Source organism: Macrobrachium nipponense, chromosome 37 (genome assembly GCF_015104395.2).
Source record: "Macrobrachium nipponense isolate FS-2020 chromosome 37, ASM1510439v2, whole genome shotgun sequence".
NCBI classification, from domain to species: Eukaryota; Metazoa; Arthropoda; class Malacostraca; order Decapoda; family Palaemonidae; genus Macrobrachium; species Macrobrachium nipponense.
This window is the reverse complement of record NC_061097.1, coordinates 14,053,888-14,081,484: the sequence shown is the minus strand read 5'-3', so window position 1 is coordinate 14,081,484 and position 27,597 is coordinate 14,053,888. Positions and strand designations below refer to the sequence as shown.

General features: G+C 36.6%; 1 protein-coding gene across 1 annotated transcript in view; it reads right to left on the bottom strand.

Annotated features, from left to right (window-relative positions):
• Nucleotides 1-244: 244 nt before the first annotated feature.
• The window catches only part of LOC135209032 (low-density lipoprotein receptor-related protein 6-like), a 94,329-nt gene continuing 66,976 nt past the window's right edge, over nt 245-27,597 (bottom strand). The window contains exons 16-24 of the mRNA XM_064241575.1: nt 27,021-27,207; nt 26,768-26,899; nt 25,664-25,856; nt 25,083-25,420; nt 24,683-24,948; nt 21,742-21,934; nt 16,479-16,678; nt 13,866-13,969; nt 245-6,846 (exon numbers count right to left, since the gene is read on the bottom strand). Of these exons, the coding sequence (XP_064097645.1) occupies nt 5,837-6,846; nt 13,866-13,969; nt 16,479-16,678; nt 21,742-21,934; nt 24,683-24,948; nt 25,083-25,420; nt 25,664-25,856; nt 26,768-26,899; nt 27,021-27,207 (2,623 nt within the window). The 3' untranslated portion in view covers nt 245-5,836. The remainder of the gene's footprint in view (nt 6,847-13,865; nt 13,970-16,478; nt 16,679-21,741; nt 21,935-24,682; nt 24,949-25,082; nt 25,421-25,663; nt 25,857-26,767; nt 26,900-27,020; nt 27,208-27,597) is intronic.

Genomic DNA, 27,597 nt, shown 5'->3' with positions numbered 1-27,597 from the left:
GTGACTTCCAAACCACATCGAGAGTGAACTTCTGTCACCAGAAATACATATCTCTCACTCCTCAATGGAATGGCCGAGAATCGAACTTGCGACCACCGAGGTGGGACGCCAACACCATACTAACCACGCCACTTAGGCGCTCAGACCATGACTAGGTACGTACATGAATTATATCAATTTATCAAAAGTCATATGACCAGTGATAGCTTGAGGAAAAATTTTCATGGGAAATAAAAATACATGATTACTGATAATAGTTTATTCCTTTGGCCTATCATATACTACATAACCATAGATGTCTATGGTCAGTAACACAAAAATACATGATGCATGAAGCAAGCAGCTCTTTACAAATGTAAGACAATTCTGTGACAGCATATATGAGGCATTGAGGTAGCTCTGGATTATTCTCATACATGTTATCATTAATGCCCACACTCACTCATGAAAATTGATGACCTAACCTTGGAGCTGCTTAATCCATACTATTTGTCTTTGTCACGTAACAAGAGCAAAAATCAAAAACTACAATAAAATATTGAGGAGATGAATCACATTTACACTGCAACTCTTACTCATCATATCAGTGACCTCAAGTACTCAAGATTCTACTTCCTATACAATGATCACCTATTCTACATGAATACTTTTTTGGATAAAAAGTGTATTTTACAAAAACGTTTTACGAAACTAATTTCTCTGCCTGAGCAATGACATGATAAGTAGTACAGCACAGCAGGCAAGTCAGGATATATCATCAATAAGATACAAAGGTAAAATAATTTTTCTTCTTTGCATAAGTTGCCAAATCACAATCCAACAAAGGCCTCAAGTGATTGTCTCATGTGTTCTGCAGATTTCATTTTGTAATTTACAAAGGACTTAGTATTCTATGGCAATATACAACTACCACCATCTTGGCTATTAAATTTTGCGGTCAAACCCAATTAGACGAATGGGTTAGTAATGTGGTTCACCTCAAGGTCTTTCCTTTATTTTGAAGTCTGCAACACTTCTTAATCCTTGTAGTTGAGTTAATTCCTGAGTTATTACTTCACTTTTTCTTTCCAGACATACATATATACAGTACTTCACATGCCACTTTTAAGCCAAGACCTCTTAACAATAGTGAATGCATAAAATTTCTATAATCAACATGCAAAAGAATAATAGCATACATAAATTAAATATTATGGCACATTACAACTGTATAAAAATGCATAGAATTTTCCATGACCCTATAAAATAAGGCATGACTACAAAATAAGGCATCTCCCATCATGGTATCTCATGGAAAACCTATCAGTTCATTAAAATGACCAATCTTCCAAAGTTATGAAAAGATCATTCCAACTAAATGGATGACAAATTTAGTACAGTATTAACGTATATATCCTCACATCTCAACCTTGCCTTATATATAAAATACCAGTAACTTCATTTAAGTGGCATTAGAGTATGATAGCTGCAAGGTAAAAATATTGACCTAAATCTACACAATAGTCAGAAAATCACAACACAAGTGAAATGCTTAAAGATTATTTGGTCATTAAAGGGGCCACAATAAAATTTGTTTAAAAGTTAGAGTAATTGCCTCACCACATGATATCTAGTTTCTTTACCATGCAGACAAAAACCTTTAGGACAAAGGAGCCTTCAATCTCACAAAAGAAAAACAGTCCATGCAGCACACAGGAAGAGAGAGAGAGAGAGAGAGAGAGAGAGAGAGAGAGAGAGAGAGAGAGAGAGAGAGAGAGAGAGAGAGAGACTACAAATATATAACAATATACTGTCCAAACATATACAGTACTGATACAGTAAAGGAAACCTATGAAAATAATTTTACAGTACGTACTTCTCTCAATCATATTTTTATTCACAAAGGCATGAAGGATTATAGTAAAAAATGAAGGGGAGGATGAAGAAGGATTAGCATACATACCTGCATAAACTTTTAATGTTACTTAGTCCAAGCTCGGAAGCAGTTATTATCCCTTTTCACTTCTAATTTTGTAAAAAGGATGCATTTGTTGACTTCATGGACTTTGATTAATTTGACAACTTCACAGGCTTTGAATTTTAAAGTTAAATTGAAATTTTGACATGTACTTCATATAACTACTACTGTTGTCTGAAGCATCAATTTTATTTACTCTCTTACAACACTGCCCATAAAAGAATATGCTCAAGTACAATGATTACAAAAATCATAAGCAATCCATATCCAAAAATATTACTTTAAACACAGCAAGGCAAACTAAATACAAAGTAATATAAATGTGTTTCTCTAATGCATAAATGGCATAATGTGAAAATCCCATTTTTTGCAAGTTTCATTTCATTACCATTAAAAGCCTAAAGCGGCAGAGGAAGTAAAATAGAAATTGTCTTTGGAAGCAATAAACTTTAAATCAAAGGAGGACTTTGCAACCAGGAATGTTGATGAGATCCAAAGTTATTATGAAAAGTATATTCTTAACAGCCCTAATTACACATGATGGATGGATGGATGTTGAAAGTAAGAATTATGAAGAGTTGAACTACTGACAAATTTATGCATTAAAAATGTCATCTACGGAGAGAAAAACATTAAAATTGTGTATAGTACAGAGAAAAGCAATAAAGTTGAGTTTGACGATCATGGTTTCATGTTCCAGTACCAAATAGTTGACATGCACACACTCTTACACACAGACATATACTAAAGACAAGAGGGATTTTCTAGAGCTTCACAAAGGACAACACATAAGAAAAGTCCCAAGGATCTCTTGCTTCACTCATGCAATATGGTAATACTGTATAAAGAAAAATTTATATTTCAAATTCTAAAGTGTGGAGAGATAAAAAAGTTTTCAATATAAAGGATAATACTCTACAAACTGACTAAGTTTGGGTGAACTTGTATTGAAAATCCTGTGGTTATATAAACTAATAAGTATAGTGATTATGTAAAGAACATTTGCAGCATTTACTAAGAAATCCGAGTGATTCAATTAAATTTGGGAAGAGGCATTTTATTAACATCTTAAAACATAACACTGTGTTGTGACCAAGAGCTAAATCCCCTTTTGTTCTGAAAATTTACCTCAAATCTATATAAAAATAAACATATAATTAAAAGTTCTATTTTTGAAATGATGTACTAAATAATGGTATCCCTTATAAATTCAATGACAACCCTACTAAAAAATAACAGTAATTAAGCCTTCTAAAAACTAATTAACTCATTGGGTCTGACTAAAATCACTTCAAAATTATTTTCAACAATAACATGACTGAAAATTATCTGAATAAAATTAGCTATAATGTGTATATTCAACGCCTCCTCTATCCATGTATACAAAACAATTACGGGTATTTAAATATGCATCTGCATACAAAAGTCAAATTGATATTCATACAACGCAGTTTAAAACTAACTATAATGTCATCTCTGCCCCTTCACTGTATTTCAAAGTCAATTCTTGAAAGTCTCATTTAAATGTGTTGTGCAATACAAAAAGGACCTTCTATGGAGCTTTAAGTAATGAATAATTATAGCACACCAATAAACTGTAAAATGTGATAGATTAGAAAGGGAAAACATGAAATAACCTTTATGGAGGTAGATAATGGGGGCCCAAGTAAACTCTTCATGGGTAAGTTTTGTTACTTGAAGGCTGACGGCCTAAGACCAAGTGATTACTTGAAGGTGCACACAAGCAAATATTTGAAAAGGGAAAAACTTGCTTTAACTTTTTCATGAACTTATTCCTTAATGCAACAGTCCTAAATGTTAAAATAAATTCAAAATTTTATTTAATGGAAGCAAGACTGGCAGTAGTGTATCAGAAATGTGATTCTAAGCATTCATGATTTCCTTTATATGTACTACGTAGTAACCCAGGCTACAGAAAGAATTTCACCCAGGTTTTTCATATGAACAAGCACTGCTATAAAAAAAAATAATAATAATTCCCTATAGTACCTACATGAAAAACTTCACACAACAGCAAAATAAGTACAGTAAACAAGTTGAGGTAAATTTTCAGGAGTCATCAAACATAGGAATACCAAATAGTGAATAACAAAAAGGTTACAGGGAAGTAAAACCATTGAAATTCAAGAAATAAAATTTCAAACTGACATCCCATAGTTTGGAGATGGAAATAATAAACAATTTAGCTCAGAAGTGTAATTTACATATACTCTACTGATATGTAAAGGACTGGCTACAAGAAATATTTATAATGTATTCTGAATGCTTTGAAAACTGCCCTATCATTAAAAATGAGTTTCTGATATATTTCTGGCATAAAATATACATTGAGTCCTATATAAATTTATGACATTGGCCATTTAATTAATAAATGAAAATTCATTTATTGACCTATTTTTCAGCAGTCACCTTGCAATTAATACTCTTCATTCAGACAAGACATAAACATTGTGCACAAGCCATCTAAACCCTGCAAAATATATAAAACACATAACTAACAGCATAAAGTTATACAAAAATAGGATTAGACCAACCATTATGAACTATAGAAAACATTACTGACTGGTAAATTAATATCTGTAATTGCCTTAAATTACAACTGAGGCCATTTTGAAAATTTTTTATTTCTTTTTGACTAGGGTACAATGCCCATTTCTTACATATATAAAAACCTTTAAAAGCTATTGGAAAGGTAATATTTACATACTAATACATTCTAATGGGCTTTGTAAAACAATTTCCTAGGGTGACATTTTGTCTCAAATAATTCAACTTACCTTTTTGCTTGAATACCTAAAGATAAAATCCAATTGCAATGAAACTGTTCTGAACTAATCAATAAAAAAAAATTACAATATTTATATGACATGTTAATAATACATGATGCACATGTCAAAAGACACTAATGAGATCCTAGGAGATTGAATTCAGGTGGTAATGTATAATGGGAATAAAAAAAAAGTTCATTGCACATGATTTATGTGAATGTGTGCTTCTGCGTAAATGTGTACTGATGATGACCAATGTAAATTGTCACCTGATAATCTATACCGTATGAAAGCAGACACATCTGGTATACGTAAATGCATATTCATTCACATACATTACACCTCTTACAAAAAATTTAAGACACTTGTGGTGCTCTTATAAGTCATAACATGAGCAAAAGGTTTACAGAAAATGTCACTGGACCATGGACATCCCATATTGATTTACTTTTGTTATTGGTCAAGGCATCTCACTCTAAGACAGACCATGTTCTCTTTTGTCTCACAGACCAAGACTGTCCAATGAAGCCAAATGAAACAGGAGCTGAGGCCCAAACAAGACTTCATAGAATGACCACAGTTCAGCAAGAGGACCGTAAGGACTGAAGAAAGGAATTCTATGGGGAGGTCAAACTTACAGCTTCAAAATTCTTTCTACTGACCAACTGTAAACTGTTTAGGCTAATTTCCCAAAATTATATGACTAAGTATTCCATCCCTCAAAAAAATTCCCTACAACTTCAAATTTTTTTTTCTGAGCTTGTCATATGACAGCTTGCACCTGAAATGAAACTAGCCCTGCAGAGTATCACATTTTCAAGGCAAGTAACAGTAAATCACCTAAATATACTGTACGTGTTTGTACTCTTATGTACTTATCAAATTAATGACAAAAAATGACAGTTTATGCTCCCTGACTCAGTCAATCAAACAGAGGGTTTTCATGAAATCAAATAACACCCACTGAATGAAGGTAACAACTGCAAAAAATCAATGGACATCCAACATGTGATATAACAATATATAAACTGTAAAGCAAGTTTCTACATATTTATTTACAATAAAAAATACTATAAAGAATTGACTAATATTAGTCAGAGGCTATGGGAGATGGGGGCGGAGGGCACGGTGCACGTGTGCAATAAGAGCGTTCAGTGGAGGGGGATGGAGGGCATGATGTCAGGTCACACATGTACGGCATCTGGGGTGTGGGTGGAGGGGGATGAGGATCGGAATCATAATCTGTCATAGGTGGTGAGGAATAATAAGTTGTGGAACCCGGAGTATAACAATGGGCTCCTCGGGGACTAACAGCTGAAGAATATACATCTGAGTCACACACATCAGTGGAACATGGCGTGGGTGGAGGTGGCCTATTTCGTGTTTTGTAATGACGATAGGAGTGAAGAGTGGAGGGGGTTGCATGATGAGAATTACAACAGCAATGAGGTTCCAGGCACCAGCCAATGTTTTCTGCAACAGGAGTAGGAGGGGGATTCAAAGTTTCTCTTGGGTAATGTGTCATTGAGGAGGACGATGATGATGCCCCAGTAACAGGAGTAGGATCAAAGATCCTGCGACCCCCTGCACCAGAGTTAATTATTCCTACACAAATGCCAGGATGAGCACCTGGCTGACCTACTATAGCCATTGAGGATGAATGAGGTGGTTCTGCCCCATGTGGAGCTTCTCCTTGTACAGGTGAATATGCCTTTCCCCACTGAGTAACCACCAACTGATACTGTCTGGGCTGCTGTGATGACGGTTTTGGCTGAGTCTCCAACTCGTGATCATCAAGGAGCGATGGTCTACGCCGATAATACACTACTAATGCAGCTACACATATCAAAACAACAACTGAGGCAACCACACCCACTATGTATGGAGCTTTGCTACCTGGATCATCTGGTGTTGGAGTAACAAGTGTGGAACAAGTTGCATCATTGGGATGATCAGGGCATAAACCGCCTCTGGCACAGTAGATAGCTGTCTCAACACAACGACCAGTTGACATGCACAAAACCTCTCCTCTTTCACAACAGCCAACTTCATCACTCCCATCATCACACTGTCTTTTACCATCACATATCATAGGTTTATCTGGAAAACAAAAAGTTTAAATGTTTTTCCATCAATATGACAAATTTTTAACAATTTGTATTTTTCATAGCTAACAAACTTGAGGTCTTAACAATAGCATAATCTTCTTGCATAAATTGGTATTTTAATAATTAACTAAAAATATTATGTAAAAAGAATGAGTGAACACTTCAGTACAAGCAGCCATATCTCCTATAAAAGCATTTTGCTAATTCATCAATGGGTGGGAGACCTAACATACAATTACACCGTCCCTTTTTTTTAATGAAAAATGACAAAACTTTACCAGGAAGGGGTGATATCTTGTTGATCCCAGGCTCGAAGCTAAAAGAAATTGCACCAATCTTCAACTTTTAAAATAAAAATTATGTTTTTATAATAAAACAAAGTTTTAATTATACTTACCCAGTAATTACATAGCTATAGTTTCTGTTATTCGTAGCAGTATAGATTCAAAATTCGCGGTAGCGACACTGATAAGTGTGTAGGTGTCACAGTCTAGCCCCCTAGCGAGAAGGTTAGGAACAACACAGCCAATTAACTCATTCCGTTTATGCTTATGTCCATCAGCGGGGAGGAGGGAGGGCTCTGATCATGTAATTACTGGGTAAGTATAATTAAAACTTTGTTTTTTAATAAAAAACATCATTTTTAATTATGCAACTTACCCAGTAATTACATAGCTGACTCCCACATTGACAGGAGGTGGGATAAATGGACATACTCTACTCTAAAACGTTAAGTCATGTGATGAATTAGAAATAGATAAGTTGCTAGCATTGAAACAATGCTTGTCCTTCCTTGTTAGTTAAGAAAGCTTGCAGTAGAGACTGCCTCTGGTTGGTGCTCAACTTAACCTGCAGTGGCGCGGCAGTAAAGCCGAGGGTCGCCTCTACTTAAGGGGGAGCCTTGTAGCAAGGATGATTCCAATTGCTCACAAGGACTACAATTTCCCCGTGCCCTGGGCACAGTACCATAACAAAAAACAACCAGATTATTATGTCACCTACACTCAAGTGAAACCCACAACCCGTCCACTATGTGTCGGGTGCTCTGGGTACATTGCACCCTCTTGGCTCCCTAAACTTCAATCCTCCACTACCAGGTGAAGGTTCGGACAACAGGAGGGAATCCTATGCTTTCTTTCAATACCATGCCAGTAATTAAAATTTCCAAGGTATTGCCTAAATTAGCAATTTTCCAAAAATCTCTCTTACGCCTTGAGAAATGATGAATGATCACACTACCAGTAGGTCGAATGCAAAATGGACATATGAGATATATAGCTCTTAAAAACTAATAAGGTAGAGGGTGTACTTAATGTCATTAGCTTTGCTAACAAGATGTAAATGCTTCTCTTAAATCTGAGACCATTAGGGTAAATGGCAAGATGTCTAATCCGAGGACGAGACGCATATGTCCTCGCCATAACATCTTGGGTTAAATCTGGTAGGAAATACCAGGCCATCTAGCCAGAGTTCCACTCTTCTCCCTGCAATAAAGCACTTCCGACTCTGATAGAACAGGGTTTGCACTTGAATGTAGTTGCCGTCCAGAGTTCCTATCAGAAGGAGCTAGTTCTGCTAAAATACAACACAGTGGGAAGATTTTGCTTCTTGCAGCTTAATTAAACCGCCAGGACGCTGAATTTCCCTTGTATGAACTTGTTAGGATTCTGGTGTGGTTCCTGTCTGTCCATAGCAGAAGGGTTCTTGCTGCTTCACAGAGAGAAAAAATGCGTTCCTCCCAGTTTCTTGGTGTAAGGGAGGGCTGTCCGAGCAGATAGTTACTACTTTATTGCGGACCAGGTCCGCAAACTTCCAATAGCAGGGTTACGACGCATGTTCCAGGGTTACAACGCCTACAACGCTCATCTGGCAGAAGAAATATGACACCAAAAATGCAAAATAATCAATATTTGAAGGTTTTTTTTTTATGAAAAATGCAATAAGAATGCAGTTTACATAGTTTTCAATGCACCCAAAACATTAAAAGTAAGGTTTTCTTAGTATTTTTTATGATGTTCCGGCTTACGATGATTTTCGGGTTACAACGCGTCTCAAGAACGGAACCTCCATCGTAACCCGGGGACTGCCTGTACTCTGCCTCCGCAACCTGGATTGGACGTATCTGAATAGAACACCAGGTTGGGGCTCACAGGAAGAAGGGACTTCCCTTCTAATAGCCTGTCTTCTGATCTCCACCAAGACAGGTCCTCATGTGAAACTGCCAGACGACACGAACTGTTCTATAGAGGCTAGGGTGCCCAGCAGGCTCCTCCATTCCTTTGCTGAGCAATCTTGAAGGGCTAGCAAATGGTCCACCTACTGAAGGCACGACTCCACTCTTTGTGGGGATGGAAAAGCCCGAAAGCATCCGAGTCTATCCTCATCCCCAAAAAGACAAAAGACAAACGGGAGACTAACTTTAATTTCCTCAAGTTTATCAGAAGTCCCAACTCCTGCCAATGATGGAATTTTCTGCACATCCTCAGTGAACTTCTTCTATGAATGTGACCGAAGAAGCCAATATTCCAGGTAAAGAGATTTTTTATCCCGACTAGTTGCAGCCATTAACAATGGGGGCTAAGCTGAAAGTACTTAAACACTTGTGTGGCTATTGAAAACCCGAAGCACGGAGCTGTAAATTAGCACTCTCTCTGAAGACAAAACAAAGAAACACCTTTGAGCCTCGATGAATTGGGATATGGAACTCTGCATCGTCCATATCGATGGACACCATCCAGTCCCCTTGATGAAGGAACAAAAAACTGTCTGATTCTTTCCATTACGAATTTTTGTCTTTGGACAAAAACATTCAAAGCGCTCACCTTTAACAAGGGCCTCAAGCCCCCTGAGGCCTTGGGGGATTTACTAATAATCAGTTATAAAATCCGGGAGTTAGTAGGCTACTAATAACTCTATGGCATGGCCTTCTTCTGCAAGTGACGAAACTTCTCTTGACTGGGCAATAAATGTCTGAATTCTGAATTTCCTGAGTAGGCTAAAGTTATTGGAGAGCTAAATAAGGGTGGAACGCTCTCGAAAAGAATGTTGTAGCCTTCTCTCTACATTATACGATCCAAGGTCCTGCTCCTCTTGCTTCCCAGTTCATTCAAATTGGCAGAACCTTTCCCCTGCAGGTGCCCGGAGGACTGCCTCTTCGCTTCTTAGCAGGGATTTGGAGGAGGATTTCCTAATGGTTCGAGGGTTAATATGTCCTCTTCCCCCGATCTAGGGAATGACCTAGAACTTCCCTTGCCATGAAAGAGCTGAGCGCATGTGGAAGGAGAAGGGTGTGAGCTAGTAGTGGTAACACGAGAATACTTGGTTGAGTGAGAGAGAGATAAAGTGTGGGGTTCACTTCATCTGAAGTTCAGAAGCTACCTGAATCACTGCATCCTCAGGAAAAAGGTGTTGACTATCCAGAGGAGGGTATAGAGGGGTAGACCTCTATGTCTGATACACTATTTGGTGGTGAACGAACATGAGTTCTCTCGTCTTCTTCAGAATGTCCAACATAAAAGAAGACAATTCCATGGAACTGTCTCGTTAAAGGTCCGTAAAAATCCTCATCCAACACCGAACATTCCTTGATCTTGAGGCCCAAAGCTCCAACAGTCCAATCAAGGAAGCCCACTACTACAACCACACGGAAGATAATTTTAATTACATCGCCTAATTCCTGTCAAAAGATGTGACGGTGGGAAATTAAAGTTAACTTATACCTGTTACCTCTTTCAGAAAGCCAAAGGTTAGCTTCCTTCATTGCCTAAAAAAACTAGATAAGCAACTTAGACGAATCTACTTGATTATCTCTAAAAAATGAGGACACTGGCGATGTTGGAGCTACTGGCAAGATAGAGTCAGAGAAATTCACTAGAAAATATCGAAGAGCTGACTTGTAAGTCGTAGGAGTTTCCTTATCTCTGTCTTCTTCCTCTTCTTTTGCAAAAAAAAAAAAAAAAAAAAAACAGGGGACAAGGCTGTTTGTGGCTGGATAGAAGGAGCAGTATGCTTCATGAAGCCTTGGAGAGAACAAATCTGAAGAATTCGCTACAAAGTAGTAAAGTAGCGAATTGTAGGATGTCTGAGACGACTCCTTATCCTCTTCTTCTTCGGCCGATGAAAATGGAGACAAGTTTGCTTAAGGTTGAACTGGAGTTACAAAAGACTTCCTGAAACCAAAAATACTGTCCAACTTATTTTGAATGGTTGCAGTCGAAGGATCTGAGACAGTCATAACTTGACACTGTCAGTAAGACAGAAGATGTAAGCGTTGTCCATTGCTGAGAAAAACTTCCAACTGATCCAGCTACACGGGTGCCGATGGAAGTTCGGGCGCCGATGGACGCTCAGGCGCTTATGGATGCTTGGGCACCAATGGACGCTCATGGATGCTCAGGAGCCAATGGACGCTTGGGAGCCAATGGATGCTCGGGCGCTAATGGACGCCTGGGAGCCATTGAACGTTTTGGCACCAGCAGTGGTACTTGACACCAGTGAGCGCTCTTGAAGAAGAGGTAAAACATGCACCAGTAGGCACTACTGCGACCAAGAGCGCTCAACCGCTTGTTGAAGCCGAGGCACCAATGGGTGGTCTTCCACTCTTGCCCCAAATGGGAGGTTTGAATTACTTTAGATACAGAAGGCAGGACAGAGTCTCTTCCTGCTCAAGAAGGACGCACAGTCACCAAGAGACGCTCAATTGCCGTACACTAGACTCTAACACAAAGGAACTATCTGGAATAGGGAGCATAGGAGGAAAGAGATCTGGCGCCAACAGACAATCAGAACTTTCCCTGCATGCAACCTTATCTGATGGACGCCCAAAGGACAACTTCCTCGAATCTAGGAAAAGGGTATCCTTTCACTACACTGACCCTCTAAGCCATTGCCACTAAGTGGAAAGCATTCTGGACTGTCCCAGAACCTGCAAGAAGGACGTTGGTCCTCTTGTAACACTGGTCTTCTTAGGAGGGACAGAAGGCAACATATTATGAGTCCTCCTTTACAGTGGACAAGACTCTGCAATAAAGCGCCACTGGCTCAAACCACTTGCGGAAAGACAAAACACTTCCTTATAGATGCCTTTTCAATAGCACTATATCACGACCTGGGATTTAACAACAGGACCGCCTGAGGGGGGCGAATGTTCGTGGGCAAATCCCACTGACTTCCCTTGGGCTCCCAGTATGCCTCCTCCCAGGTGCTGGGGGAGTTTGACAGGGACCTTTGCCTAGGAGAATCAGGGGACGAACAGCACCTCCTCCACTGCACAACACTTCACTATCACAGGGTTAACATTGCTAATCTCAACACGACTGGCAATGGTGTGGGAAGGAGGCGAGGGAGACAAGCATAGGAGCATGTGGTACAAATTAAATTTTTACAATAAAAGTGACATTCCTAAAATAATAATTTTTCAATAATACCTATCCATCAACTACACAGCTATAAGTGGAACTTATAGCTGTGCAACCACTGGACAAGTTATATCATTAAAATTAAAGAGCTAGTAGCAGGAGAGAAAAAACAACTGGGATTGAGTGTTATCTGACTAGGTGTCCATGTATCACAAGAAAACTACTTGAACACCTGTGTAGCTACAATACTGAGAGCTCGGAACCGCTGGATGCTCGGCGCCATGGATGCTACTTCGCGCTCGGTGCCAATGGATGCTATTGGGCACTCGGCGCTGATGGACGCTATTGGGCACTCTGCACCATGTTCACTACTAGGCGCTACTGGGCGCCCAGCACCGCGGATCCGCTGGACGCTTGTGGACGCTACTAGGCGTCCACTACTGGGCTCAGTAAACTATGAGATAAATGCATGACATAATCTTACATCAAACATATGGCTAAAGATAAGATCAGCCCGAATAATTCGGCCCAGTTAAGCTAAAAACTTTGAAGGCAAGCGTACTCTATCGTCATTCTAGCTACTTAACAGTTTTGATTTGATTCAAGCTAAGGCCGCATGCTAAATCAACATTACTTTGTTCCCTTAATGGTTTTAAGTACAGCCCTCTATGGGGGTGTTCTCTCTGTAGTGGGCTCTTGTACATTTTCAAGTTGTTTCCAATAATACTATTACATCAACACTAAAAATATCAATAATAATAATTTTATTCTTGCTTTTAATAGGATTTCAATAGACCTCCCTCCAAAAATCCATAATAACTAATTCTCTCCTGCTACATTAAACTTTTACACTGAAGTTGAAAAGATTGATAAGCGTTTAAATATATTGCAAATTTGTTCAGTAGTGGACATGCTAACAAGCTAAAGTGGTAAAAACACCTTAAAACAATAATTATTAATCCTGCCCACACATTTTTGCGGAAATAAAATTTAACACCAACATCGTTCTGATAACGAATGCAATGTTTACATTATTACGCTACTCTATCCGGAAGATAGCTTATGCAGGGTTTCCACTATTACACAACTTCCTTATTAGTTAAGTGACATCTCACTTTTTTGCGTTACTCATTGTGAAAATGATTTAATCAAAAGATCGCTACTGAAACATGTTATCGAACGATATCTGATTGCTAACAAGTGTAAACATTGGTCCACTACAACCAATGTTTACATATTATAGTTCGACATTCGCCAAATAGTAGTTGACTAATTAACTGCAAGTCGCTGTAAATGCGAACTAAAGATGTACTACTTCAGTGAAATGCAATAAAACATGGAAAAAACTCATCCTGAAGCTTTCCGTTGATGTTATTCCGCTCTCGGTTTGTATACCGAAATCTAGTAAATGACCGGCGAAAATTGAATAACTGCTGCCGACACCAGATGTTTACACCAGGAGTCGCAGAAACGGAATGGGCTAATTGGCTGTGTTGTTCCTAACCTTCTCGCTAGGGGGGGGGGGAAGACTGTGTCACCTACACACTTATCGGTGTCGCTACCACGAATTTTGAATCTATACTGCTGCGAATAACAGAAACTATAGCTATGCAATTACTGGGTAAGTTGCATAATTAAAATAAACAAACCTTACCTATGCACTGACCACTGGAACAACGGAATTGTGAAGGGAGGCACATTTCGTGACCACATTTCCATTCATCACTTTTATCTTCACATTCTGACTGGCCATCACACCTGCAACAACAAACAACTTTATTCAAGTGCATACCTAAGAAGTAGATAATGTCAGGGTTTTGTAACTATTCATATAACCTTCACTCCCCAGACTGGCAGACAGTTCACCATCTTTACTAATACTGACTACTGAACTTGCAACATGGAAGCAATTGTAAGAAGCATGAATGACCTGCTCCAATGGAAGCATATCATTAATATAAAATGGTAACAGTTGAATTTGTTTGGCTAAGAGGGAGGGAAACTAAGAAAAGAGGGGCTGTATGTCTGGAAACTGTTGTCTTAATACCATCTTATAATTCTCTCAACAATATGTCATTTCCAGCAAAAATGTGGCTGCAGTTTGTAGAGAAATAATATCTAGGTGGATCCATCAATTGTATTTATTGATGCTTAAGTACATTAGGTAATATCCTCATATTAAAACCTGTCTGTTATATCTCTTGAGTAAGATGGTCTCTACATGGTCCCTTTTTATGTTTGTCAACAAGTTAAAAATGGATTGAAGGCACCCAAGCCTGTCACATGGCAACCCAATGTCCAGTCCAAAACATAAGTGTTTCTTCCATCAGCCTTCTACCATCTAAAAGGTGTTTTATCCCTCAATCTAATTTGATGGTTGTCAGCCATTTGACAACAGGGTCTTTTCATGTCTTTTTTGAAAGGTGGCTTATTGTGTCAACACTCCCATTAATCAAAGGACTTCCCTGATACAAAAAAAATCCATACCTCAGTATTGTATGCCAAGATCCCCTCATTGAGGGCTGTTGTTCTTGAGTCAATTTATCAAAGTTCACCTCCTCTTGTATTTCATTATTCATCTTAACCAATTTTTCCAACACAGAATTTACTCAAGCGTGCCTCGTTCAAAGGCTAAAGGGTTTTTTTTTACTGTCCCCTCCTTTTAGCAACCCTTCTGCCAGATGCACTGCTCATTAGTATTTACTTATGACTCATTTTCTTTGGCATTTTCAAGCCTGTCTAACCAACATTAACTTTGTCTTGATTTAATTTTCTCCCTTAACCCCTTGTATCAAGGTGTGATCATATAAGGCATAAATGTAATAGCACTATATGCTCGATCTGGCCTAGCTCAGAGGAAAATCTATATTTCGCGCCATGCAGTTGGAATGAATCTTGCAAAAAAATTTTTAATTCACTTGACTGGCCATAAATGACTTAAGGCAACACTAACACTACAATCCAAGACAGGGGAGGCCAGTGTAGATTGAGTTTTCATGGGGAATGTACTACATCCAAGACATCTTGTATATATTTTCCATTAAATATATCCTAGGATTGCTGTTGGTTTTAGTTCTTATCTTTTACAATAGTATTTTATTTATAATTGTAATTTTGCAAATTAATGTACCAAGAACATATACTGCATAACTCATTAAAAGGTACCACCACCCCATGCCAGTACATTTCGTAAATATTTTGCAATAGTAAATATGCAGGTACTCAGAAATTGATAGTGATTTTAGTTGTTATGATATTATTTGAGCTGTAATTGAAATTTTACAAAATAAAATTTTTAAAATCATTAGAAAGAACATGTATCATTTGCTAAAATTAGCATATTTTTACAAGCATCCTGGAAAAGAGGTCCTGCACTGGGTTGGAGTTATTCACTTTCAACTCCCCATGGAAGATGCAGAATATTTTTAAGATTTTATCTTCTTATACCGGGAGCATTTGCATATCTTCCTACTTTCATTGAAGTTGTTTTTAATTGGCCAGCCTTAAAGTTTACCCAGCCTAGGTGTGTTCTTAATATAAATTTTATACTGCCCTCAGGGTGAATCTAAGAACAAAATCTTCTGGCCAGTCCTAAAATTCTATAAAAGTTACTCTGTGGTATGGTTAAATTACATTTTAAATGATAACCTGCTAATCTTATTTCATTCTACCCCCAAGTAATCCCTGTGCAGTGCTTTGTAAAAAAAATTATTCTAAATTATAAAATATAACCAAAAATTTCTATCTAAAAGCAAAAGTACTGAATCCTATACATATGAACTTAAAAATATAAAAGATCATCTTCAAATCTCTTATGCTGACACACAAAGTATTGACTAATTGAAAATGGATTACCACAGACACTATGCACCACCAGTCTGAGGAGAAAACTTCAGCAGTGTAAGTTAATCTACCTACAAAACCTTTGAGAATTTTTTGTGAGGTATCTCAAGCTTACACCCCACTTTACAGCTCTGAACCTTGAATCTCATTCAAATTGCTTTAAAATACAAACTTTCTTCATGGTTAAAAACAAAAAATGATACTGAACCATTGGTTGACTAGTATTTCTACCAAATATGGTTGCAGTTATTCACAAAAGCCATGTTTACAAAAGCTATTCTAAAACACCAACTCTACTTCTCTGAATGATAAATAGTGAGTATAAATAAATGTCAATGTCCAAAGTTTAAAGAACTACCACTTTCATTGAGACTAAAGAGTTTTTACTATGTTTCCTAAGACTAAATGGAAGACCTATTCATACCTCCACTTCAGTGGAATGCAATCAACAGAACCCGAGTGACATCTGAATTCCTTGGGCTGACAACTGGGTGGGTTGATACAAGTCTTTAAGTCATCTGCTAAAGACTTTCCTTCTGGGCATGCACACTGCTGATGTTGGTCCCTTTCAAGGCACAAGTGGCTACATTCACTTCCATTGTGGCAAGGATGTACTCGCATTCTCTGAAAACAGTAAGTAAAAAGCTTAAAGTTGGAACAAATATATGTTCTTTAATTACGTACAGTAACCCCTTTTCATTCACACTGTGCCCTTTACTGTATCTTTCTCTATTCTCAATGTGCACCAAGGTACATGTATTACGTAAATCACACTAAAAGGCATGAGTGCAGATAAAATTTCACAAGTACACATAAACATGAATGTGCAAAGCAAATATCAAACTTTGAGTGGGATAACAAAAACTACCTAAGCTCAACCAGGCAAACTAGCTGAGCATCATATTTATGCAGACTGGCTTCAAGAAAAGTCAACTGACTTACTGATGAGGAAGAAGAGCAGGAACTAAAAGCTAATCAAGTGCAACAGCTGTACATGGAGGGAAAATGACAGTGAATCTGCCTCAGTCAAACAGCCTATTCTTTCTTATTGTATGATACGACCAGTGAATGATAAACCTTAATACAGTATGAACTATACTGTGCATAGGATGTGGAATTCACGAAAAGTGTAAGTAACAGGAGAGTTCAACGAACATGCAGAACATTAACATTGCAATTAAAAGTGCACTACTGTTCAACATCACTGAAAATTGGTCAGTTATATTTTCCTGTTTTGCATATGCCACATTTATTATACAGGTACAAACTTTACATAAAATATTATACCTTTGGATGCCTAGTGTTTGATGATGCTAGTTTCTTAATTAAGAATAGTATTATTTTGGTTGGCTTGGCTATTGTGACCATGTTCTTGAATGACAAATTTAGCTTCAGTGTCATATTTTTGGATGTTTTGTTTTTAATATACATTTACTACAAGCAAACAACATACATAATTTTTATTTTACATTTATTACAACAAACAACATCAATCATCCTTATTTCTTTTGATTCTATGACACTTTTAAGTCAAGTGAATATTTTCATTGGCTAACCAGGGTAGAGGTAGCATAGCCTAGGCTACCCTATAGTTTATTCCATTCCATCCGTAAACTCACCAATGTAAATTTTATGTAGATGTGGCAAATACACATAGCTATAATAGATTCATATCACCTGTGCAAATGATTTTCTAGGCCAGTCCCTTACAACGCTCCTGATTGGCTGTTGATAAACCAGTCACAGGGCTGGAAACTCAATCTCTCTCAAGAATTCACATAAACAGGATGTATGTTCCACCTCTCCTGAGGGATACATCTTTCAAAAGTATCCCTCAAGAGAGGTGGAACATACATCCTGCCTATGTGATCTCTCTCAAGAGACTAAGTTTCTAGCCCTGCAATTGGCTTATCAACAGCCAATCAGAAGTGTTGTAAGGGACTGGCCTAGACATCAGATGCACGGCTGATGTGGATCTACTATAGCTCTCAGTTGGCTATCAATGTTTGCGATATTGTAAGCTTACTGCAATATGCAACCTATTTCTTCAGTATTACATCTGAATGCTTATACTATATATTTATATTAAGAACCGCTCACATCTTATTTAGCTTAAAACAGTCTACTCAGGTCAAACAAAAACAAGTGACAGGCTTTAAATGAATACTTTTTATCTCACTTCAAGCAAATAAAAAAATGTCTATTTATGCAAGTGTGAATAAAAGGTTAATAGTATTCAAAAGAGCATGAAGTCTGCGGCCTGGGAAAGGTAAATGAAACTGACACTTTAATACTGTCTGAAAGGCATGAATACATGGCATGATGCAATGGTATTGTAATTTTCTCTTCAGAATATGTTGTATATTTATATACTGTACATTTCCCTACAATTCAAAAATCAAACCTGAGACGTGTATCAGTAGGCTAGCCTCGGCGCAATAACCACAACATACATGAAGATTCACAATATGAAATAAACTAATAATAAAGGTAATAAAACCATTTTTACCTTATATTTTACATACTGGCGTATCTTTATTACAAATAGCCTATTTGAGGAATAATTCTATATCAATGAAACCAATTCTTATCTATGCAGTTCCAGCTGAGAAAATGTAAACATGAGTTACAGTTGCACTCGCAGCAATCTTTATCTTTCGGTAACCTTTCAGAAATTTCAATTATAGTGTAATAAAGGTATTAATAATATTTAGGATAACATAATATTAATTTTTCATTAAAAGTTTCTCATACATATCACAAAATTTATCACATATGCCACTATCAAAGGGATTCCAGTCTGGTTCTGGTTCATGATCAGCTTCGTCATTGCTATCACACAAATCATCTTTGGTACCATCAATGGCATTTTTTAAATGGTTTTTAACACTTTCTATTTTCACTTTCCCCCATGCTTTTATAACAAAATTGCAGAGAACATCAAGTGATGCAGCATGCAAAGCTGTTTGTAAGTGTTTAGAACAATTTAATCATGTGAACAATAATTGTGTACGATAATTATCGTTCATTAGTGTATTGTTATTTGCGGTTGTTTGAGAATGGTGATGAAAGTAAACAAAACAATGGTTTCCTTTTTAGGCAACATCTGTATGGAAAACATAATATAAAATCGGCTTTGTTAAACCCAGCCTTGATACCTTATGAAAGGAACTTATCTCTGAATTAAGTTCCATTCGGTAACTAAAGACAGTGATGATATCAGTTGATATCAGTAAAACGTGACCAGTTTATTAATTTAAAGACTATAAACAAAACCAGAATGCAAATGCCACATCATCGCTCTGTTCATATATTTTAATACGATAATGCATGCAATATCATTAGATAAAGTAAAACAAGTTTTATTAAAATTATCATTATTCTCAACACAACTAGTATTCAAATTTTGCAAGTGGATATCTATAAGAGAAACAACATAATCGAGGCAATGGTCTTTCTCTCTCTCTCCTCGACTGTGCGACTGTAATACTAATAATGCGCCTCCATCCTCCCCTAAAAAATTCCGGTTTTTAGAATTCTGGATTAAGTGATTGTAAACCTGTATTGATGCAAACAACCACATTGAGAAACAGCTGACTGCTGATGTCATTTACTGGTACTACCAAGCATTTATTAAGAGCTCCTTTACAATTGTCAAGTTGTTAAACCCTGCCAATTCTAAATGGTTTCATAAGTAAAAATAAAATACATTTTTGTTCATCCACCATGCAATGGAGGAGATCTCAAGAAAGAATACTAGTAAATTAAAGTTGCGGGTTATAGCCGAGGCTGAATAAAATAACGGCCAGGCAAAAGTTATGTTCAGTACTGAAGGAATCGCACTTAATACTTATTACAATGAAGTAATATGTGTACGTTTTCAACCAAACTTCATTAATTCACGAGAAAATGCATCTCGGAATTATATCTCTTCTAGTAACTAATGGTGATGAAGATATTGATAATACGTACTCAATCAGGTGAGATTTTGAGAATATAAACAATATTAAATGCTAATTGGTGTATATATCCATAGATATTTTGTATTACAGTAACAATATGATAATAGTAATGGTAATATGTACTGTAATTGGATACAACAAGCAAAACAACCTTTACCTAAATAATCACTATTATAAATATAATTGTACCATTTCATTTTTGCAAATAATCACTTTTCTCAAAAAATCTTTCAGTTTTGTAATTGAAAATTTGCAATGATTTTTTATCTTGTCTTATCTAAAGGCTGTCTTGTACATGGAAATATTATACAGTAATTTGCTTACTGTGTATATAAACCTTTATGATGGCTTATTGACTTCCTGTGTATATAACCCTTTACGATGACTTATTGACTTATCAAAAAAAAGAAAAAGGTCTGAAATTCCACTGTTACCAGCATCCTTAGTATTGACGACATAAATATACAGCATAAAAGCTAGCCTAGACATCCACCTTATTTATTCATTGTTGGGCACTGGAATAATACTTAAGACAGAATGCATAAATAAAAGGTTATAATAAGAAAAAGTAATAGTGACTGAAATGGAACGAATGTGTGCTTAAAACAAGGCTAGTAAAATAAAATATCTGGTGAATCCGTAATAGGCCTAGCTTCATTGGTTCATACTTCATATTCTAGTAGTAAATAATACTACAAGTTATTTTTCAGTTTACAGACACAGTTACTAATACATGTGTGGTATTAGATATATAAATTTTTAAATGTATGCCACAAAATTGAACATAGAACAAAATCTGAATGATAAGAAAATTGTGATTTGAAGTTTGTCAGCACAGGTCTAAGCGTAGCCTGGGCTATACTAATGAGATAAATCATAATTATTGAATTGAACTGAATTGAATATGGAATTTAGGCCAAAGGCCAAGCACTGGGACCTATGAGGCCATTTAGTGTTGAAACAGCAACTGACAGTAAAAGGGTTGATAGGTGTAACAGGAGGAAAACCTCGGAGTTGAACTATGAAGCAATTGTTAGGAGAGGGTGGAAAGTAAGATGGAAGAAAGAGAATATGAAAGGAGGTACGGTAAAAGGATCAAAAGGGGTTGCCACTAGGGGCCGAAGGCATGCTGCAGAGAATGTAATGCCTAAAGTCCACTGCATGAGATGCACTGATGGTACTACCCCCACAGGGCATACTTATTGAAAGATCATCATTCATTTGTTTGATGTGAGCAGACTGTGATACAAAATTGTCTTTGGTGTGCTTGTGTTGGTATATTATTGTTGATACAAATTGGCATGTTTATGTATACATAATCATTTAAATGTTACTGAACACTGCTTAATATTTATCACAATAAGCTGACGTCATGTCCTAATTGTGCATGTCTCCATCTTCAACACTGAGTAAACAAATGAAATGAAACCTACTACAGTCACTATTCATTTTTCTGTCTGTGGAAGTATTTGCATCTCCCTTCAAATGTATTAGTAAGAATGACTGGGGTTACTGTGTTAGTAACATTAACAGAGTTGACATACTTTTAAATATTTTGCATAACATAATAAACCCCTAACTGCTCATTAATTCAAGCATGAACAATGGAACTCTAAATATATGCTTTAAACAATTCTGACAATTTGTACAGATACTTAAAATTTATGTTGATATTTAAGAACTGCATGTAATTCTGCTATTTGTAAAAACACAAGCATGACCAACCTGCAATAAATTTGGTGTTACTGCAATGATGTCTGAGAGATGAGAGATTCTTCCTTGAACCTTTTCTCTTTCTTGCCCAGAATATTTATTTACTCTTTCTACTGAAGATAATTCCTTATCCACCCAGTACAGATAGTTCCCATGGACAGCTAATCCCACAGGCTGTCCAATATGCTGATCAACAAATATCTTCCTGTAAAGTTTAATTAAACTGCAAGGTTACTGAAAATTCTACAATATTAAAATGGGCACTCTTTAAAAATCAATGTTTTTACTATAAAACAAGATGTTTTGTGAAACATATTAATAACAATTGGCCTTAAGCCATGTGAAGCATATCCAACCATACCAAAAGGAGGAAAGTCCTACTATGCATGCCCTGTTCACTACCCACTGTATGCTAACTATTCCTTCTCATTCTTCTGTGCCAAGCTCCATTGAGGAACATGAAGGGAAGGGAAGAGGGCACTGAAGAATACAATTAATGGGGATTGCATGAAAACTTGTTTTGTTGCTACAAAGTTGTGACATGAAACTCATTCATCATGCATAGCCTGAATTAAATTTTAAAAGGAAGGACAGAGTAGATGAGATTCCATAAAGAACAAAAGACCAAGGTACTATAAGAAGTTCCATTCCTGTTGACAGAGTCAAGAACAACCTCTGAATTCCAGGTAGCTTACAAAAGTAATTGATGCATCAGATGTAACCCCAAAGATACCACACACGTAAGTAACAACTGAAAGGTAAAAGTGGATACTACCATAAAAAAAACCTTTATGATGCTAGTGGGATGAGACCATAAAGATGACATAATCAGGAATTGCTAGAATCCTTTGAAATGTAGTGAACAACCAGACAGGATGATCACACTACAAAAAAACATCCATAGATTTTGCATCTCAAAGGTAGATAAAAGCATTCAAAAGAAACTTGCAAAGACTAAAGGACTCTTCTAAGTACATCAGGGAGCCCCATGACAAAATCTATACAACAGAAGATAGGAGGGTGCTTGAAGCCTTAAGGGCACTGATTCTGAGTTTGCATGGGCCTCCTGAGAAACATTCAACTATGCACAAGTTTTATACAGGAAGCTGGGGCTGATCCAATTAGTAACAGACCTGCAAACCAATGAGAAACTGGGAGCTATGATAAAAGAGCAAAAAGCCTAGGAAATGATGACTGAAGGAACCTCCTTAGGTAACAGTATGGACATCTAGTATATATGAGGAAAACCAATCTAAAGTTTCAACACATCCAACATTCCTTTGTCATTCAGTTCAGGGATCAAACAAATACTTTTTGTATGGAATGAATATCTTGAGTCAAGGAATACACCCTATTCAGGCAACTGTCTGAAAAGAATTACCTTACAGACCTATCTCTAATACTGCTGGTGGTAGACCTCTCATGTAATTGGAAAAAAAAAGCAACTGCCTTACCAAAAAACAAACTGAAATACCACACTTGCATTCACAATAGTGGCAAAAGTTTTTCTGATTTAAAGGTGAACATTCTGGCTTCTCCCGGTGGGGGGTAGAACTAGACAGCAACTATTGTAAGAAATAACAGCCAATCACCTTTATTTTTCACGTTTGCTGTGCGTGGGTTTTAAAAGCTATCTTAATAGTTGGTAAATTTTATTGCAAATAACTGACACTTTTAGAAAGTGCACAAATTAAGTGAAAAAATTAACTTGTTAAAAAAAAATTTAAATGAGTACATAGTACATTGCTGAAGGGAACAAGGAATGAGGCAAATAGGCTGCCCTTTCATTACCCCCCAACCCCCACCCCACACAAACACACAAAAATCATTAAAAACTTGAAACATCTACGAAAATACAAACCTCCCTGTGTAAACTAACTCAGAATATGGCTGAGCAAGAATATGAACAACAAAACATATGAAACAAAAAAATTACTGGGAAACATATTCAAGTTGAAAGAAGCACAACATACATTTGGAGTTGAAGAGAAATTAGAATCACTGCATTTGAGTTTGAGCTGAACATGTACAGTAGGACTTTTCTTCATTCTACCTCCTTATGATTCATGGGTTCTATACATCAAATGTTAACATAATCTACAATATACTAAATTGAATGCATAACATAAAATTTAAATCTCACAAAAACTAATTTTCTATCTAAAAGTAGTTTCAAAAGCTAAAATTATCTTTCTAAGAGTAGCGTCCATTACTTTCACAGAAATTCCAAATTTAACCTTTCCTTGAGATGTTACAACACATGGCTCAAAGTGTATATAGTTCTCTTCATTATCATACTTTAATCCAAAATGAGTTCTTTTTCAAAGGTGCCTACTCCTTTCCCAAACAATCATTTATCAATAAGTAGCCTAAATAAACCAGTTACAATTCTCAAATACAGTGTTAATCTAAAATTATTGTACTTAGTTCTTTGCTGCATTTTTTCAACTCCCAGATGCATTACTTGTTACTTTCTTTTTCATCCATTTCCTCTTTTCAAACCTGATTATCAAACTTCTTTGATGATACCTTAATAAAGCTTCCACCCCTTATAATGAATCACAATAATAATGCTGAAAAACTTAGATATAAATTTAATCTCTTTTAACCGAGTTCAGTTAAAATGATAATCCTACCAAGACTTTAGTATTTTTCTCATGCAAAAATATCACTGAAAACAAGGAAAAAAAATTTGCTCGTTACAAAAAGAATGTTTATAACATTAGATTTACTGAAGGGTAATTTTTTATCAAGCTCTCTCAATTTTCAAATATCAAAATAATAGCTCTTCTGGATGTGCAGCACAGCAGAAAAAAATATAACTACATCCCATGTAAATAGTACTAGAATCCATGGACACCACAACACACATCAAAAACAGAAATTTTACAAATCACAATAGTCCTACAAATCAACTTTACTGTGCTTATGATCTACCAAAATTTGCCCATACCTGTCTTCGCCATCAATGGTTGAGGTTTCTATCACCTTGGTTCCTGTGTCTGCCCAAAAAAGCAAATCTTCACTAACATCAAGAGCAAGAGCAGAAGGCGTCTGAAGACCTTCAGTAATGATCTTTCGTCTGTGAAGGCCATCTAAATCTGCTTGTTCTATTACTGGAGGGGATACCATGTTCACAAAAAACAAGATTCCCTTCACTGGATGAACAGCTAGATGGCGGGGCTGATTTTCTTCCTCATGCCCAATGATTCCACCAACCTTATTTTAATACAAATAAAAATTTTTGTCAGTGAACTGAACTCAACCAGCATCTTGTATATTTTAAATACAGATGTATTCTAGAATATAGCACAAATTTTACTTAGTTAAAAATAACACAGAGAAAATCATACCTGAGTTCCGTCGAGTCTGGTAATATTGATCACATTATTAATAGCACATGACCAGATAAGAACCCTAGTGAAAGGTTCAACAGCTATGCTGTATGGATAGATTTTTTCCATGGGGTTATTGACGAAAGTTTGCAAATGACTTCCATTGTGATGAGCTCGACGAAGAGTATTTCCCCGTCCATCAATCCAGTAAACAAATTCGTCAACTGGGTCATAGTCAATGGCCCTTACGTTACGCATATTATGAATGGGAAGGATGAGAGTTGGAGCCTCACTAAGATCTTCAACCAGCCTACTTACAACTGTCTTTTGACTGAATAACAGAAATGATCTTGGTGCTGAAGATGAAAAAGGAAATCTGTCATTAATTCAAATTTTTATCCTTATAGCTCTTAACAGGAACATTAAAGTTTGGCTATGAGGATTATAAATCATTAAGAGGACTATGACTAATTATTTACATAATCCATTTAATCTGTAACGGTTATTGCCAATGCATCATCACAACAGTCATAAAAAGCAGAAAATCATCAAACAAAATAAATTGCATGAGTTGAGTAAGAAAATAGATTTTATTTTACCTGTACAAGTCTTTCCATCACTTTCAAGCTTGTAGTGTGTAGGACAAGAGCAAGTGTGATTCTGTGAACCAGTAGATGATGGGACTGCCAAACAAAGATGAGAGCAGCCCCCATTGTTTATAATACATGGATTCTTCCCAGATTGGCGTGATGAATGATATATAAGGATGTCCATAATATAATGTAACTGCCCCTAAACAAAAGAAAAAATAAGTAAAACTTAGATTAGGTAGGAAAAACAGTAAAAATAACCTGCATGCAAAAGAACAAGTTTGTCATGGTGGCTCAATTTTGGTTCACAAATAGGCTTTAAAATAGGTTCTACCTAAATTTCTTTACAGGAAGCTTACCATAAGAAGCCTAATTTTACATGGGAACAACCTTAAAATGTATACTGTCGGTATATTTCAAGTTTCACTCATTTCCATGTCATCTCTTAAAGAAACTGACATTCCACGTCATTTCTTAAAACCAGCCAAGTAGTGATGAATACCAAGAGTCCCCCCCCATCCCCCCAGTTGTCTCTCCACTTTTGCACTGGCTATAAGATGACTACTGTGTAAACATTCATCATGATCCCAAATTAAAGATTAAGGATGAAAAGCAGAGAAAACTGAACAACTGCCACACCATCAAAAGGGTTTAACAGAAAACCAAGACCAAATTAACGGTTTAGCAAGGGACACAAGGGCTTTCCCTTTTATAGAGGCAAGTCTCATCCACTCATTTTATAACTTCAAATGGCCTGCTAAGTATCAAGATGTAAATGATGAAGTGTGTCATTTGTAACTAATAGTTATCAAAAACACTCCCATCACAAAGGTCCTTCACTTAGATCAAGAATAACATACTAGAACCCAAAGTTACTGGCAGATGGCAATGGTGGATATTTTGGGGTTTTCTGGATAATGAAAAAGCAAACCAAGTTGACTTTGGCCCTATCACATTATGGCAAAGTCTTTTAGCAATCAACACACTGCTATCCCTTCTAGTATACAGTGCTTCAACACTGCAAATTCCAACAAACCAGAGTTCAAACATACTCATGATATTGGTGTTAATTAGTAACATCAGTAGAACACTTCATAAATGAAGTTACAATACCTGTATTCTGGTTTTGTTTTCTCCATTGGATTTGATAGCCCTCTCAATGGTGCCTGTCTTCCAGTCAGCCCAGTATACATAATCTTCATATAGAGTCAAACCATATGGCTGAGGTAGATTACTTACAATAACCTTTGGAAGAAAATATTTGGATTAGTGTACTTTGGCTTAATCTTCTTGAAATTACTTATGTGAAGAGAGAATGGCCAAAATATTGTGCTCATTATGTGGTAACTAAACTCATAGGGTATACCTGTCTATTGTGACCATCTAAGTCACTGCTCTCAATCAACATTTTATCAATGTCCGTCCAAAAGAGTCTGCTATCCTTGAAGTCAATGGTAAGTCCATTGGCACGTCCCATGTCAGTAACAATAGTTAAAGGCTGTGATGCATCCAGATGGGCTCTTGATATTCTTGGTTCCTCGCCCCACTCTGACCTGTGTGATGACAGAAGTATCAATGAGTAAAAATTGGAAAAAAAAGAAGCATCTGAGTACAAATATAAAAATAAATAAATAAAAAAAACAGTATGTAACTAATACACAACGTTTGTCAAAGCAAGTGCCAGCTAATGTTATGTTCAAAGTGAATAAAAAGGGGCCATTTTCTCTATAATGAATAAAATGCAATACTTGGAAAATAGTCTTTGCTGATTATCATACAAGAGAATATTTGTTACACATCACTAAGGTATCTAATTCCCAATTTCCAATTTACTCAACAAAAGTATGATTTCTTAAGCAAATCAGCATAACAAGAGCAATTGTATTAGTGTGTGCAGTGCTGTGAATATTTTGAAAATGACTTCTAAGGATAGTAAAAGCGCA